The sequence below is a fragment of the Anolis sagrei genome, chromosome 3 (assembly GCF_037176765.1).
Source record: "Anolis sagrei isolate rAnoSag1 chromosome 3, rAnoSag1.mat, whole genome shotgun sequence".
Taxonomy (NCBI): domain Eukaryota; kingdom Metazoa; phylum Chordata; class Lepidosauria; order Squamata; family Dactyloidae; genus Anolis; species Anolis sagrei.
Window position 1 is genome coordinate 159,004,719 of NC_090023.1, and position 18,156 is coordinate 159,022,874.

Below are 18,156 nucleotides of genomic sequence, written 5' to 3' on the forward strand. Positions count from 1 at the left end.
TCTCCCAACTGTTTTCCCTAGATCTAAAGTGTGTGACACTGCAATCATCTGCAAGTGTTGTTCATTTTTACTCTTCATCAGACAGAAGAAAGCTGACAGAAAGATGCCAATCCTAGAGAAAGTCACAGAGAAGAAAGAGAAAGAGGTTCACAGCCAAGATGAGATAGTGAGTGTTTGTTTCTGGAAAATAACCTCAGAGTTGGGTGTTCAATGTGAAATAATTTCTATGACAAGCACCACATGGGAGATGGGGCTTCATAATTCTTCATGCCAATATCATAATTGTAAAGACAACTAAGTTTGCACATGCCACATGTGGAGAGACAAAACCACCAGTATCAGGAATTGATCAAAACAACGAGCACATTTACACTGACCACTTGGTGTGAAAAGTCAGCAAATCAGCTCTGTTATGGCTTAACAATGCATGGAGTTGATCTGGTTAACACGGGCCAAAGCTGCTTAACCATGTTAACCCTTGAACCATGTTAACTGAAGTTGTTGGTAGCTCTGAATGCTCCACCGGACTCTGAACAAACCAGTTTGGGCCCATGTAAACAGTGGGGTTGGTTCTGAGATGGAACTCACCTCAACTCTTTATTGGCATCACATATTCCCCAGGCTTGCGTGGACCAAGGACATGGGAATGGCACTCACCATCCTCTTCTGTTCTCCTTATTGCAGCAGCTAGTGGGTGGAGTGGTGTTAGCTGGAGCAATGAGCAATGAAAAAGGCAGAGGGAAAGGGGATGATTCCTCCTCTCCCCCTCCTTCCTCCCCTGTCACTATGATATCCTTGCCAACATTACTCCTGTCACTAGCTGCCACAACAAGAAGAGGAGAGGATCATAAGATTGGTTACCCAGCAGTGGTGAACTGGGTTTGGTGCCATGGGACAATCAGGACACCCTCCTGCCTCTGCAGTGACCGGGGTGGTAGTGGTTATGTGTTTAACTTTTGCATTATTTGATTATTTTCAGATTTGGTTAATATGTTTTCTCTAAGAATCTGTAGGTATTCCAAGTTGTCCATGTGTCCTCAAGTTGCCCTGGAAGACCTAGGTATTCCTAGAGAAGTATTCTCCCTGTTTTTTTAAAGCATTTAAAACTATAGTTTTCCCACTTCCACAGCAATCCTATGCCTCTTATCCTTCCAAAACTGGAAGACTTACTGTTGTCGTCCTTCCAGTGCTGCTTAGCCCATGGTTGAATGGTTGTCACCAACAGAATAGATTCACCTTCCATCTACATGCCTTCCAAGGCTGCTCTGAATACTTCCGGGAAGAGATACAGCAGGAGGGGAAGGAGGACATCCTATTTCCTGACTGTTATCCTGCTCACTGTAGTTGATTTCATCTCTTCAAGAACACACATCAAACAATCCACTATCACTTTTTAGAATTCATATTTCTCATGTAACCCTGCCCCCGCTTTTTTGCATGGGTGGAGATTATGTCACAGTTATTTAAAATGTACGACATCCAGTAAAGTCGTATAAACAATATCAATAGCACAAGGCATTTTTGATCAGATGTTTGCTTTTGTATCCAAATTAGGTACTTCCCAAACTTCCAGTCCCACCACTGCAACAGACCCTGCACATGTACCTTCAGTGCATGAAACATTTGGTGCCAGAGGAGCAATATAAGAAGACAGAGGTCATAGTAGAACGATTTGGAGCAGCCGGAGGTCCAGGAGAAGTCCTTCAGCAAAAGCTTCTAGAAAGGCGGGACAAAATGAAAAACTGGGTAAGTCCAATGCGACTTTGTTTCAAATAGTTTCATCACAAAATATATGAAACGGCCTACACAAGCTCTGCCTGCTTGTGTTCCTCCCACCCAGTTCCCAGGATTGACTAAGATGCTCTGATATCATACATTATCACACTAAGGACTTCATCAGACGGGCAAAATTGCCCATCCTATGACACTTGGACTTCTCTTCAGGCAGTGAGCCTTCTCGATCCCATCACATGACATCAATCTACTTCGGCGGGGGGGGGGGGGGCTCTGTGCCTGAAGATAGGTCCAAGTTTAGCAGGAGTCAACAGCAGCAACATGGAAGGCTTTCTGTATTGCATAGACAATAATGGTGGGGGGAGCTGGGCAGCGACGCTTCCCCCTATGGAATGAGGTTAAGGGTGATGTGATTAATTCCCCATGTCCCACACCAGATTTGCCACAATCCTGGTATGACTGAGAACAAAAATATTTTGGAGTTAACCAAGAGCCTCTCAAATATACTGAACAAGTGGAATGGGTAAATCTATACAAAAAAGTCAACTTCAAAGAGTTGCAAATCCAGATTCTTTTCATTTCAATTTTAGGGAATACTTAGAGGTAAAGTACATCATCTCTATTTCTATATACAATTTACTTGTTCTTGTATTATGAAAGAAGATCATATGATTTTATGATTCATATCCTCATCGAGATGGCTATATGCATGCATCTCATTTGCTGGATTGGGACACATACCTATCATCCCATCATCATACATCTTAGCTGTTGGAAAGTATCATTCTAGGAGATTAGCCCAAAGCATATTATTACCTAAGGTGAAGGAAAAAGAATAGCACTACCTAGGACAAATTCAAAATAGTGGTTGAATCTTTTTTAGCTGCAATGAGATGACATTATTAATTGCTTTTTGGAAGACTTGAGCTCAAGACTACTTAAAAATATAAAAACAAATGCATTGTCGAAGGCTTTCATGGCCGGAATCATTGGGTTGTTGTAAGTTTTTTCGGGCTATATGGCCATGGTTTAGAGGCATTATCTCCTGAAGAAAAGTGTTCTTGCCATACATCAAGGGAATCACTGACCGCATAGGGAAGCTGATGAGGAAACACAACATACAAACCACCTACAGACCCACCAAGAAAATCCAACAAATGCTACATTCAGCAAAGGACAAGAGGGATTCTCTCACTTCTGCAGGAGTCTACATGTACCATGCAGCTGTGGACAAGTCTACATAGGGACCACCAAACGCAGCATTGGCCAAAGACGAATCAAGGAACACGAAAGGCACTGCAGACTACTTCAACCAGAGAAGTCAGCCATAGCAGAGCATCTGATGAACCAACCTGTTATTTGAGAACACAGAAATGCTGGACCACTCTCACAACCACCATGTCAGACTACACAGAGAAGCCATTGAAATCCACAAGCATGTGGACAATTTCAACAGAAAGGAGGAAACCATGAAAATGAGCAAAATCTGGCTACCAGTATTTAAAAAAAAACTCTAAAATTACAACAGCACAACAACAGAGAGGAAACAAACAAGGACATCTAATCACCTCTCAACAAAAGTTTGCTCTAGGCACTGTCAGGCCATTATATGCTAATCAAGGTGGTCAGTTGAAACATTCACACCTAGCTCCAGCAGACAAGAGTCCTTTGTCTCACCCTGGTCATTCCACAGATATATAAACCCAATTTTCCTAGTTCCAGCAGACCTCACTACTAGGCTTGGGCGGTTTCGTTCGTTAATTTTGTAATTCGTTATTAATTTGTATTTAAATTAGCTTACGATCCAATATTGAGCCATGCAGGATTAGTGTGAGGAGTAAATTAGATTCGAAACAATTTTTTCAATTTATTTCGTAATTATTTCGTAATTATTTTCGCATGTCTGGTGCAAGTTTTATAGTTGTTGTTTGTTTTATCACACCAACAGTCAACAACAGAGGGAGAGGGAAGCTTCAGAAGTTCCCCCTGTCCCATTTGGAGGTTTTTTTAGCATATTGCGCAATCCGTCCGCCATTAACGAATCGATTCATAATTTTACAAAATTTCGTATATTTCAAAATTTTTAAAAGGATAATTTCAGAATTATTTAAAAAAACAAAACGCAAGGGCCCCCTAAAAACAAAACGAGTTTAGAACCAATTTTTTCCGTGGTTACCCAAGCCTACTCACTACCTCTGAGGATGCTTGCCATAGATGCAGGCGAAACGTCAGGAGAGAATGCCTCTAGACCACGGCCATATAGCCTGAAAAAACCCACAACAACCCAAAACAAATGCAGATTAAAATATTTACAAAGATGTAAGTAAAACTATATAATAAAAATGCAATTAAACCATGTATATACTTAAAATCCATTAAAAGAAGAAAAAATAGTAAGAAAAAAATAGCAAGACAGCAAATAATTCAAAGTTTGTTTCATCCAATTTCTGAAAGCCTGTCAGAATGGGAAAGTTTTTACTTCCCAGTTGGAGGACAATGAAGTAGAAGCCATACAAGCTTCCATAGGAAGGAAGTTCTAGAACCATTAGTAAATCCCCTGTTTCTGCCAAATAGCGTCCACTACTGTATCAGGCAAGCTTAGAGAGAGCAAGGAAGGCTATGCTACACATCAGCTTTAATTTTCTGAGAAACTCAGAAGGTGCCCCCCCCCCCCCCCAAGTTCCAGAGGAATGAGATCCATAATCCGCCACCCTTCTCAGCCAAATAGTAAAGCTAGTGCTGAATCATGGTATGCCAACTGGAATTATAATAAACCCTTTGACAGTTTTAGAAATTGTTCTCATTACAAAATGCATGAAATGTCACCATGTTTTGACCTGTGTGGAATTTAAATGAACCCAATTAGGGTCGGATGGATCAGTCTCCTTCCAGCCCGTGTCCACTTTGTACGTGCTCATTCATACGTCCGTTTCAGCCCATTTCTGTTGTAATCTGATAATAAATAAACCTGCCTCTAAGTTTGTGCAGTATAGAAATGTGGATTTTGGAATGTATTTGCTCACCAAAATGCATCTTCTCTCCCAATGTATAAAGTTCTAAATAGATTTCATCCTAAAACAAACATTTGCACATGGATTTGGCTCCTTTTTTGAAATGATAATTCAGAAAATTATCAAAAGTGATGAGGAGCTGAGGAATCTTCTAATCAAGGTGAAAGAAGAAAGCGCAAAAGCTGGGTTGCAGCTAAACATAAAAAACAAAGATTTTTTTATGATTTACAACTGGGAAACAGAGGGAGAAAACGTGGAGGCAGTGACAGACTTTGTATTTCTGCAGATGCAGACTGCAGCCAGGAAACCAGGAGACGCTTACTTCTTGGGAAGAGAGCAATGACCAATCTTGATAAAATTGTGAGGAGTAGCGATATCACACTGGCAACCAAGATCCACATAGTTAAAGAAATGTGAGAGCTGGACCAGAAGGAAGGCTGAGCGAAGGAAGAACTGTGGTGCTGGAAGAAAGTTCTGAGAGTGCCTTGGACTGCCAGAAGATCCAACCAGTCCATACTTCAGGAAATAAAGCCCGACTGCTCATTGGAGGGAAGGATAGTAGAGGCCAAGATGAAGTACTTTGGCCACATCATGAGAAAAAAAGGAAAGCTTAGAGAAGACAATGATGTTGGGGAAAATGGAAGGAAAAAGGAAGAGGGGTCAACCAAGGGCAAGATGGATGGATGGGATCCTTGAAGTGACTGGATTGACCTTGAAAGAGCTGGGGGTGGCGACGGCCGACAGGGAGCTCTGGCGTGGGCTGGTCCATGAAGTCATGAAGAGTCGGAAGCAACTGAATGAATGAACAACAACAATTCAGAAAAGTGTGAAAGCTGAATTCACAATTATACATTAGTCTGTGAATGATTCTATTTGTTTTAAAATGCAGATGAATTAAGGAACTTGAGTATCACCATATTTAAAATGCAAGCACACTGACCATGTTGTTGTTGTTGTTGTTGTTGTCATCGTTGTTTCATGAATTTTTATTAAGCATTTTTAAGTTTTCTTTCACACAAAATGAAAAGAAAAACAAAAAAGAGGATGAAGGTAGTGGAGTTCTTATTCGTAAGTTAGATCTTTACAAATATCTGTTATGTCACTGAGGGACAGGAAAGGGGTTGGGGGGCGGAGGGAAGAGAAGTCTTGTGTTTGCTATAATTATTACATCTATTTCTTCATCTCATTACTATTATACACACTGTATAAAGTATTTTAAAAATTAACATATAATAAAAAGAGCATACTTATTGGAATCACAGACACCTTAAAGGGCCAGACTCAAAAGTGTCTTCAAAACAGAGTTTATTAAAGCAAAAGAAAAAGGACGCAGAAGTACTTAAATGCAGTGCCACTGGTCAAAACTCAAGAAACAAACCAGACCTGGTCCAAAAAGGTTAATAGAAATATAATCCGGATTAACTGGATGCCAAAGAATTAATCAAACAAAGCGCTCTGAGGCAAAACAAAGCCACAGTACACAAATGGTTAACAAAAAGGAGGCCCCGCAGGAAGAGAAGCGTCGTCAGCCGAAGTCCAGAGTTGAAGCGGAGGGAATCCGAAACAGTGCTGCTCCAGTGTCCGCAGAAGCAGCGTCTTTAGCCAAACCGGTCCAGGTCCAAGAAGGGAGAAGTCCACATTCACGAGAAGCCACGAGAAGTCGATAAATGCAAACGATCAGGAGGTCCAAACTGCAGATCCCATACCAACGCCAAACACGAAACAGGCAGCAACAAGTCTGCAAGAATCTTTTCCAACACATTAACATTCATCAACACCTTGCCTTCTGCAAGGACCCATAATCCCTGAACCCACTTTTATTTACACATCATCATCATCATCATCAGATGATGATGATGTGCCGTTCTTCCTGTCTTCTCTTCCAGACCTCATCTTAATTATTCTTATCAGTTTATTTAATATCTTTTATCTAATTTTAATTATTGCCATTTAAATTTAAAAATTAAGTTCCTTTGTTAGTAAGTTAGTATTGTGTAGGTGAGAGCTTACTATGATACATTGTCATCCTTTCTTCTTTTTTGAACACTACACAGACTTTGGTTTTTTAAAATATCACAATAGCAAAGCCTGCAAACATGTCTATTCTAATTAAAGGATACTAACATATTAATTATCCAAAGTCTCTTGAATTTGAAGTATATAAACAATACAAACTATTTCTATATAATATTAATATTATTTTTAGCCAACGAATTCTGCTGTGGTCATTTTCTTCTGATTCTTTATACATTCCATTCCTCTTTCTTTCTAAAGTTATTTTGACCAATTCAAAAAATTTTGTAATTCAGTCTTCTGATTTTGTTGTGTTTTGTTGTTTCCATAGTTTTGTATATTCAATCATTGCTGCTGTTGTCATATAACGGAATATTCTTTCTTGAAGCTTCAATATTTGTTTGCCTAATAATCCCAATAAGAAGAGTTCTGGTTTCAATGATTTTGCCCTTTAATATAGTACTTTCCACATCTCTATACATTTTTATCCAGCATCCTTTAGCTTTTGGGCAAGTCTACCACAAATGGTCAAAAGTTCCAGTCATTTGTATTTCCAACACATCTTTTATATAGCTTTGAACGTTTTTTCTTGAGTTATATAACATATGTATATCATGTTATTGTTATTGTTGTTGTTTGCCATCAAGTCAAGTTCAGTTCATAATAATCCTATGAATGAGTGACCTTCAAAAGCACCAGTCACCATCTACCCAACTCAGGTCTTGCAAACTTAGGACAATCATGGCACCCTTGACTGAATCAATTCACTTTTCATCCAGTCACCCTCTTTTTCTACTGCCTTTTATTTTACCAAGCATTATAATATTTTCCAATAATAATAATAATAATCATCATAATCATAATCATAATCATAATCTTCATTTATATTCTGCTCTATCTGCCTGAGGGGACCCAAAGTGGGTTACAGAATACATATATGGCAACAATTCAATGCTGTTTTACAATTAACAAAGACAGATGACACATGGACAGAGGCAAGGCTTCCCTCTTTTTCATGTCTGGCATCTGGAGGCTGTGCTGAACTTGGTCATGAGGAGGTGCTGTTGTTCCATTGTTCTTCCACTGTTGTCCATGGACGCCTTCCTGATCAATTGTCAGCATGTCTTCAGGGGCGCCTTTTACCTCACTACCAAAGCGGTACCTATTTATATCTACTAACATTGCTGTTTTCCAACTGCTAGGTAAGCAGAAGCTAGGGCTGACAGTGAGAGTTCACCCCCACCCATGGCTTGAACTGCTAACCTTCCAGTCAGCAAGATTTTCTGCAGCTGGCAGTTTAACCCACTGAGCTAACCGTGCCTCCACCAATAAGCCTGTAGGGAAAAAAGTGAAATTCTTCCACAGTATTCCTCCTGTATTCAAACATCCTTAAATGTTCCAGATGAATTGTTCTACATGGCAAAGCATATGTCTTTGTGGTTGTTGTTTTGCTTTGCACAAAACACTGTTTTCTACATAGAAACAAATCAGGAGAAAATTGCCATAATTATTCATCGTTGCATGACAAGACATGCAACAACGTTAAAGATGTTGGGTTGCTGTAGGTTTTTACGGGCTATATGGCCATGTTCTAGAGGCATTTTCTCCTGATGTTTTGCCTGCATGTATAGCAAGCATCCTCAGAGGTAGTGAGGTCACTACTTCTGAGGATGCTTGCCATAGATGCAGGCGAAACATCAGGAGAAAATGCCTCTAAAGCATGGCCATATAGCCCGAAAAAACCTACAACAACCCAGTGATTCTGGCCATGAAAGCCTTCGACAATACGTTACAAGATGTTCTATATAGAACAATTCCCCTCTTACAAATCGGGACATTCAAATATGGAGAAAATATTGTGCTTTAGTCCCTTATTCTTCTTGAGTACTTTGTTAACACTGGAACAAATAACAACACATGTTCTTTCCATCCTTACCTATGGGAAATTATTTTGCAATCAGTCGAATGAATATCATTCTATCTGGCTGGCAGATTCCTAAGTAAATGGGAAAGGAAGAACGATTCATAGTAATCTGCAATAATTGTCAGACTGTTTTGATTCCCCATCTTTGAAAAAGCTCTAGTTGCTAAAAGAAAGCTGCCAAAAGGAAGATCTGTGCCCGAGGGAGTCTAATTCAGGACTGGGCTTTTGCCCAAGTGCAGGTTTTGCCTATAAGACTCCAGGGAATATGGAGGTGAGTATTATTTATTTGTTTATTTATTTGAGCATCTGCTCCCTCTACAGTGATGAAAAATATCTCAAAGGAATTGCATTTCAGCAGATGCCTCATTCAGAAATGAGCATGCCAATAAGCAAAGAAGGCACATCTTATATTGTTAGTCCATGTAATCATTTGTACCCATTTTTTGTAGGTTTTAAACTACTGGCTAGATGACATGTACCTCAACAACCGATTGGCTCTTCCAGTCAATTCCAGCCCAGCCATTATCTTTGCTCGCCAACAGTTCCAAGATGCCAATGATCAATTAAGGTATAGTGTCCACAGATTGCACTAAAGATGAAGGCTCCTCTTATATTCTGTTGTGAACAAGAAATAATCTAAGGACTTCATGATATGAAAGTGGGGAAAGCGGGGGAAAGTGGAGGGAACCATCTATTTTCATTCCCTACCATCAGGTTCCATGTCTTTCCATGTTCAGGGATGGCAGCCAACCTACGTCCTTTCCCCACTTCTACCCGGCGTTTCTCCAGCTTCCCCATTGAGAGTCACATAGTACTTGACTCCTGAAAGTGCAGTCTTCCATCCATTTTCTTGCACCGCCACAACTCAGTCCCACAGGCAACCACCAGAAGTGACCTTCCATCATGTGATGGCCTCTTTGGGACTCCATTCCAGCAGCACAGAGAAATGGAGAGAAAACTGCATTGGCTGAGATCCTAAGACAAGTGGATTTCCAAAATCATTACACAAGGAAGTAAAATATTGGGTGTATCTACACTGCACAATTATCATAGTCAAAACCCATTTTAACTACCATGCCTCCATACTATGGGATCTTGCGACCTGTCATTTGATGAAATACAGGCAGTCCCCAAGTTACAAAACAGATAGGTTCTGTAAGCTTGTTCGTAAGTTGTATTTGTGTGTAAGGTTCTGTAAGTTTGTTCGTAAGTTGTATTTGTGTGTAAGTCAGAACAGGTAAATTCTTTAAGTGTAACTCCAGCCATACACACACACACACACATATATATACACACATACAACCACACACACATGCATTAAGAATGGTTAGGTCCAGTCAGAATCTTCATAATTTGGAATAAATTCAGAAAAAAAATATCTTTTTGAAGCAATTGTGGACTTTTTTAGGAAACCAGAAGTCCCTTTGCCCTTCTGAAGCTAGTCTCACCATTTTTCTTCCAACTCAGGAAGTAATTCAGAAATTATTCTGGTCCCTGGCCTCGGCTCAAGCCAGAGAAGCCAATTTTTAACCGGGGAAGGCTGAATTTCCTCCCTTTGCTTTCCACGCCTCTGGAGACAGTTTTAAACCGGAGAAGGAAGGAATTTCCTCCGCTTGCTTTTCCTAGCTCCTGGAGTAAAACAACTACTTTCAAAGTAAAGACCACCCAATGAAACGGGAAATAACACTTTCAACCCATAAATGAAAGGATTCAAAAGTCTCGGACGTTTTTAAAAGTTTTGAACATTTTTTCTGTGGAAATCCAAATTGACTTTAGAATCGAACCATTGGCGCCCCATACATCCGAAACAAGTTTTGAACCATTTTTTTAAATCAAACAAGCCATGTATTTTTGAATAAAGAAGCCATATATTTTTGATCAAATAAGCTATATATATATATATATATATATATATATATATATAACTTTGGATAGCATAGAGAAGGGTTTGTTTGCTATCTATTCCCTTGTTCGGAAAATTTTGCCTCACTTTCTGTCTCTGTTACCATTGCATTTTGAAAAAAATGGCTTGTTTTGGAAACAAGGATTGGTGAGAAAGCTTCAGTTGAGACTGTTTCCCCGTTATAACTCTTTCAGGACTGAATTCCCCTTCCGAGGGGTAGATTTCTCTCCCTTCCCGTTGTCTCCCGTTGTCAGGTGCTTGTAACTTGGGGACTGCCTATACTTAGAATTTTGTAGTCACTCCCCTGACCTATAGTTTTAGATATCTTCAGCAGAGAACTGTACGTACCTTATGAAAATACAAATCCCAGGACCCCATGAGATTGAGCCATAATGTTATAATTGTCCAGCGTTGATTCTCCCGTTAAAACAGAACATGCCAAACTCTTGAATGCACATTTTTTTTCAAATCTGTCACTCATTTTGTATTTGTGAATTATTAGGTCTGTTGCCTAATAATGAGAATTGAGAATTGAAGGAGCATTCGTTATCTTCATATTAAATGCCCATTAAAATGTATGTTAAACTTGATTATTATTATTATTATTAACTTTATTTGTACCCCGCTAGCATCTCCCGAAGGACTCGATGCGGCTTACACGGGTCGAAGCCTCAAAACACAATACAATAGCAAACATAACACAGCAATAAACAAAGCAAATCAAAACAATTAAGCAAAATAACCACAATGACAATACATCAAGACACTATTAAAACTGGTTCGGCCAGCGCAATGGGGTACAGAGTTAAAAGTGCTGAAATGGCAGGAGGAACGTAGGATTAAGTGCGGTGTGCAGCAACATTAGTTGTGCTAAAGTGCATCTAGGACTTGGGATGGGGATTCCTAATCTGCGAATGCACGTCGGAACAGCCAAGTTTTTAGGTTCCTTCTGAAAACTGCCAGAGTAGGGGCCTGACGAAGCTCTTTTGGAAGGGCATTCCAAAGTCGGGGGGGGCGCCACAGAGAAGGCCCTGTCCCGCGTCCCCACCAAGCGCGCTTGCGACGTAGGTGGGATCACGAGCAGGGCCTCCCCAGATGACCGGAGCGAGCGTGTGGGTTGGAACTTTATTATTCTCTTGGGTTGTTAGAAATATTTCTTTTCAGTATCTATAATTTGTAATAGAGTAATAGAGTTCGGTAGCTAAAGGAAGTGAAGAAGTTCTCAAAATCCAAGAGCATCAAAATTATTTAAGCCAGTGGTTCTTAACCTGTGGGTCATGGACCACCAGTGGGAAGTGGGCACGAAAATCTGGTCCATGAGACTCCCTCCTCTTTATTTATTTTATTTCAGCTTCTTTCGCGCCACCTTCCCTGTTGTTGACCAGCCCCACCACCTTGAATAGACCACATCAGATCTACAAGGGTTGAATAAAAAGTAATGCCTCCACCCAGAGGCGGCCCTAGGTAATTTTCAATGGCAAGCAAACAGTATTTTGGCGCCCCCCCCCCCCCAACCAATCACAGATATATATATCTGGTTCAATTCCATTATTGGTGGAGTTCAGAATACTCTTTGATTGTAGGTGAATTATACATCCCAGTAACTACAACTCGCATATGTCAAGGTCTATTTTCCCCAAGAGTCCCTCAAGAGCGCCCCTGGGCAAAATCAACTATACTGCAAATGCTTACTTTGCGTAATGGGTTGAGCCGCCCCTGCCTCCACCTTCGTAACTCCTCAAGAGATAGTAGTACTGGTATGCGGCAGGTACTGGCTTGTTCAGTAGATTCTCCTCTATAGTTCCATTTTGATGGGAAACCTTAACACTGAACGGTTGTGTTGTTAAAGTGCGAAGTATGGAACCCTGCACAGACGGTTGGTCAATGCGACTTAAGCAACATGCAGTCATTGAATTCTTAACAGCAGAAGGTGTCACCCCAAAGGAGATTAATCAGAGAATGCAAACTGTTTATGGTGATTGTGTTGATGTGAGTACTGTGCATCTTTGGGCGAGTAAGTTTAAAGATGTTGAGGTGACACCTTCTGCTGTCTAGAATTCAATTACTGCACGTTGCTTAAGTCGCATTGACCAATCTTCTGCGCAGGGTTCCATACTTTGCACTTTAACAACACAACCGTTCAATGCTAAGGCTTCCTGCCAAAATGGAACTGTAGAAGAGAGAGTACTGAACAAGCCAGTACCTGCCGCATACCAATACTGCCATCTGTTGAGAAGTTACAAAGGTGGAGGCATTACTTTTCATTCAACCCTCATAGATTATTAAATATGGTTTTCTGTGGTTGAGCAGATAGCGACTACTGGATGGCGTATGTTCTGTTGTGATCTATCCAATGCAATTTTCTGAATCAGTACCCCAAATAACCAAACCAAATCTAAAGTTGACCAAAACCAGATTGGTAACCCTTTTGGTATTAATGTTGGTTAAAGTGATCCCTTGTCAAGTGGTCCCTGGTCAAAAAAAGTTGGGAACCACTGATTTAAACCCTGAAAATGCCTGGAAGTAACAAGTTACACATTACAAGTAGTTAATTCTTTCCCTAATAACAATGGTATGACTGATTTACATTATGGTTGTAAGCTAAATAAAGATAACTTCACTCTTTTTGTTGGTGTCATTAGAACAATAAGTTACTCTTATAGTTGTGAAGTAACTATAAGAATGATGGAAGCAAAATATCAAGTAACACAGCTCAAGTAAAACAATTTATTTCGTCTAAAGGCACCAATACATATGGCTTGTTACTACATGCTTCATTTAGACAGCAATGGGGTGGACAGAGGAAGATTGTGCATTATATCACAGTATCATAATCTACCATTATTCAGATATTTTATACCAACGAAAATTAGTCGCCAGTTACTTTTGAGATAAAGCAAAGGATTGCTTTAAAAAAAAGCTGCAACTATAGAAGTAGAAAAATCATTTTGTGGCTAAGTTTTCCAAGTTCCGGAATTATCATGGAATACTTGGGAATGCAACTGAAATTATTAAATGTGCCTTTCTAATACAGGCACGCAAAGCCAGGAAGTCTGTTAATGGTTTTCTCACAAGATGGATTATTATCATTCATTATTGGAGATGAGTGTGGTATTCATCTGTTTGTGGTTTTTAAGTATTATTATGTAACCAACCTTTATCAACAAAACTGTGCAATGATTAAAATCTGCTTTGCACAAGTACAGTGTTTCAGTCCAACTAAGTTGTTGTGGATCAAATCGTATGGATAGGTGGTACAAGGAGGTGTCTGTATTTTGCCGTGGGAAAGCTAGAGGTCAGTGGTCATGCATATGTAGGCTGCACTTGCCGTTCTATAGAGACATAAATTGACAGTGTTCCTAGGGGTTGTAATACACATGAAGCTGTTCTTGTTGCTTATGACATGCTTTCCTCTACAAACAATCTTCAGGGAGAATCGGATCAATGGGGGAACAGTTTCAGCTTTGCCAAAGTTACAACTCGTTGAACTGGAGCAAAGCTTGACATCATGTCACCAGATCTTGTATGCTTGTGTTGCAAAGGGAAAATCCCCTGTGCTTCCTCTACAGCCTGGAGGGAACCGAGCAGGGAGCAGAAAGGGAAAGGAAGAGACATTCCGGAAAGCTGCCCAGTTTCCAAATCTCCTTGCAGAAAACTGCCTTTTCTGGTGCTGATTAGTGGAACGGGCTTCAAGAACTCATAAACAGGCTTAACGCCTTTTTAATAGACGTGTACACCCAGTACTATGTGGATTGGAATTAACACTGAAATAAATACATTTATTTATTATTATTTATTATTTATTAACTTTATTTGTACCCCGCTACCATTTCCCCAAGGGACTCGGTGTGGTTTACATAAGGCCGAGCCCAAACAACTACAATACAAGCAATAAAACAATAATACAAGCAATTAAAAAACATATACAATAAGATAAATAACATTATCAATACAAAAACACACGATTAAAAACAGAGGGGAGGCCAAATGTAAAGTTAAAATTGGAAATATGCTGGGACATGAACGGAAGGTGATACTGGTATTTCTGAAAGGGCATACGAGCAGACTTAGAAAATGTAAAGTGCTTAGGAGGACAAAGTGCTATGGGATCATTATTCCGGGAAGGCACACTGGAACAGCCACGTCTTCAACTTCCTCCTGAAGACTGCCAAAGTTGGAGCCTGTCTGATGTCTTTAGGGAGTGAGTTCCAGAGTCGAGGGGCCACCACCAGAAAGGCCCTCTCTCTTGTCCCCACCAATCGTGCCTGCGATGCTGGTGCGATCGAGAGCAGGGCCTTCCCGGATGATCGAAGAGATCATGTGGGTTCATATACAGAGATGCGGTCACGCAGGTAGGCGCGTCCCAAATCGTTCAGGGCTTTGTAGGTAAGAACCTGCACCTTGAATTGGGTCCGGTAGATGAATGGCAGCCAGTGGAGCTCCTTAAACAGGAGGGATGACCCCGCTTAACAACCCCGGTTAACAACCTGGCTGCCGCCGGTTGGATCATCTGAAATTTCCAGGCCATTTTCAAGGGCAGCCCCAAGTACAGTGCATTGCAGTAATCCAATCTAGAGGTGACTAAGGCGTGGACCACCTTGGCCTTCCTGAGGTACGGTCGCAGTTGGCGCATGAGTCTTAGTTGTGCAAAGGTCCTCCCGGCCACCACCGACGCCTGAGCCTCAAACATAAGTGAAGAATCCAGGAGGACCCCCAGACTGCGGACCTGTGGACTTCAGGGGGAGTGCAACCCCATCTAGCACAGGTTGCCACCGTATACCCCGGTCATCCCTTGAGTTGAATCTAAACTTTTCATGCTTAAAAATCACCCTCTGAAATTGTTGAAACTTACCAGTCATTATTAACTAAACTCTCATTTTAATGGATGCATGGAGACATGAGGAACTCTGATTCAGAGCTTGGGAATGTTGTCCGCAATTCCCAATCGCAATTACAAATGAATAGACATGTGTGATTGATTTAATACCTGTTTCAAAAGTCATTACAAAATTAGGAGCATTGGTGTTTCATTTCTAAAGTGTTTCTAAAGTATAGTTCGTGAAAATGTTGTTACTATAACGAGAGTAATAAAATTTTGTTATTTTTTCATTGTAGTAATTGCACAAGTGGGGAAACTTCCGGGGCTCTTTTCTCCCTCACTTTTACAGCCATTGGGGTGAGACTTACTACAATGGTAGAACACATTTACCACTTTAGCCCATCAAGTTTCAGAATGTTTCACTGATCCATGGATGTTTGGGAAACTTTAAAAAATTACAGCTATTGGGGTGAGACAAGAAAAACAAGAAAATATAAACAAGAAAATATGTCAGGGAGATGATAATACAAGGGACAAAAGGAGGGGGAGGAGGATTAGGAGGAAATACTTCATAACCTGATAGTTGGTGTGTTCCATATCATTGTTACAGAGTATTTGTTCCAGGGTTTAAACTGAGCTTTAAAGATGCTATATGAACTGTGGGATCCTGTTTCCCAAAGGTTCCACACCTCCCAAAGAGGTTCAGCATCTTGGATAGACCCTATAAAGTCCAAAAAATTATCTGGAGAGGATTCAAAAAGACAAGAATATTACATTTATACTGTAACAATGATACTAGAAAATGTTTATAGTATTTTCCAGACATATAAAAAAGTATTTTATTATTTTCCAGAAAATACTTAAGTACATGTATTCATTTTTAAAGTATTTTCAAACCTAGCAAGTCTAACTATTTACAAAAATTACCTATTCTACACAGACTTTTTAAAGTGAAAGTTTCTCATGGAGCCCCCAAAAATGTATCAGGAATATATCAGGAATGGGTCAGGAAAGAGCAATACAATATTTCAAATGAAGAACAATTTTCATCAGCATAAACTTTATAATATTTCAGTGGAAGATCCCAGGGACCATCCAGTCCAATCCCCTTCTGCCAAGTAAGAAAAACACAATCAAAGTACCCCCTGAGCAGTGGGAGGGAAATAAAGTTTTGGAATTTTAAAAAAGCGGGGGGGGGGGGGTCTGGGTGGCAAGAAAAATAGTCTGGGCAGTGAGGGAGGTGAGGAAGAAGGGGTCTGTGACCTGGTAGAAGGCTACTGCTGTTTAATTTCCCTGCATTTCTCAGGAGGAGGAAAGAGGAGGAGGAAAGGAGGAGGAAAGAGGAGCATGGTGCCACGGAGCCCTTCACTATCACCTGTGGAGCCCCAAAGGAGCACAATTTGAGAACCCTTGTCCTAACAGATCCACAACAACACTTTCATAAGCTTATGCTGTGTCCACAATGTGATCAATTTTTTTAAAACCCTCAAAGGTAGAGCAGAACTGTGGAATCACAAGAAATCCATGCTGCTTTTGTCTTTGATTTTGCAGGTTTACAGCAAATCTCATTTCTGGAGTTCTTGACTATAAAGCTCTGCTGGACACGTAAGCAATTTGGTTCTTGTGAACGAAACCTGAGTTTTGTTATGAGCATGCAGAGACGAAAATATGAATGTGTGTACCAGTTCCTTTTTTACCAGACTATGCTATCTCACCTGAAGATTGAGCTGTTCGAGATATTTTTTTGTACTGAAAACCAAAACGTGTAAACAGAAGTGATTTAAATCGTGTCAGGAGCAACTTGAGAAACAGCAAGTCGCTTCTGGTATGAGAGAATTGGCCGTCTGCAAGGACGTTGCCCAGGGGACGCCTGGATGATTTGATGTTTTTATCACCCTTGTGGGAAGCTTCTCTCATGTCCCCGATGAGGAGCTGGAGGTGATAGAGGGAGCTCATCCGCCTCTCCCCAGATTTGAAACTGCGACCTGTCGGTCTTCAGTCCTGCCGGCACAGGGGTTTAACCCACTGCGCCACCGAGGGCTCGACAGAAGTGATAGAGAATACACACAAGAGAGACAGTTGCGTGGCCCATACTATGCATGTTCCCCAAAAAGGTTCTGCAACCCTTAGCCTCTCCAGGCTCCTTCGACCCTACCCTTGAACCATGAATATTATTTTTCCAAAGATGACTAAAGAAAGCTCTTCCTTTTCAACTCAAATCAGATTGCAAGAAGGTCGCTTTGTTCCTTAAACACAGTTATTCTTTGAACCCAACACTAAAGCTCTAAAAGGTAAAGGTAAAGGTAGTCCCCTGACATTAAGTCCAGTCATGTCTGACTCTGGGGTGTGGTGCTCATCTCCATTTCTAAGCCGAAGAGCCAGCGTTGTCCGTAGACACCTCCAAGGTCATGTGGCCGGCATGACTGCATGGAGCGCCGTTACCTTCCCGCCTAAAAGCTTCCCTGAAATTCACTTCTGGTCACCAGTATGCCCACAGTGGAGATCAACCAAGGGATTGTAAGTGCCTGAATTGGCCATAACTGAACTGGAAATCAGTCAAAGGGGTGATGAAGTGACCTGATAATGTGTTTGAAAGTCAAGCATAAACCTATAAACTAGACAGACAGATCAATCGATAGGTAACTGGCAACTTTTTATTCCTTTGCCAAGTCCAGAGCGTATCGCAGAAATGTCATGCCATCTGTTTGTGCATTTTAGCATTTGTTACACCAGACTGCCAACCCAACAGCAA

The 18,156-nt window shown here is 40.7% G+C and overlaps 1 protein-coding gene across 1 annotated transcript in view; it reads left to right on the plus strand.

Moving 5' to 3' along the window:
* The window catches only part of CHAT (choline O-acetyltransferase), a 99,760-nt gene that overhangs the window by 25,940 nt on the left and 55,664 nt on the right, over nucleotides 1–18,156 (plus strand). The window contains exons 2-5 of the mRNA XM_060769000.2: nucleotides 22–166; nucleotides 1,555–1,746; nucleotides 9,132–9,250; nucleotides 16,956–17,009. Of these exons, the coding sequence (XP_060624983.2) occupies nucleotides 104–166; nucleotides 1,555–1,746; nucleotides 9,132–9,250; nucleotides 16,956–17,009 (428 nt within the window). The 5' untranslated portion in view covers nucleotides 22–103. The remainder of the gene's footprint in view (nucleotides 1–21; nucleotides 167–1,554; nucleotides 1,747–9,131; nucleotides 9,251–16,955; nucleotides 17,010–18,156) is intronic.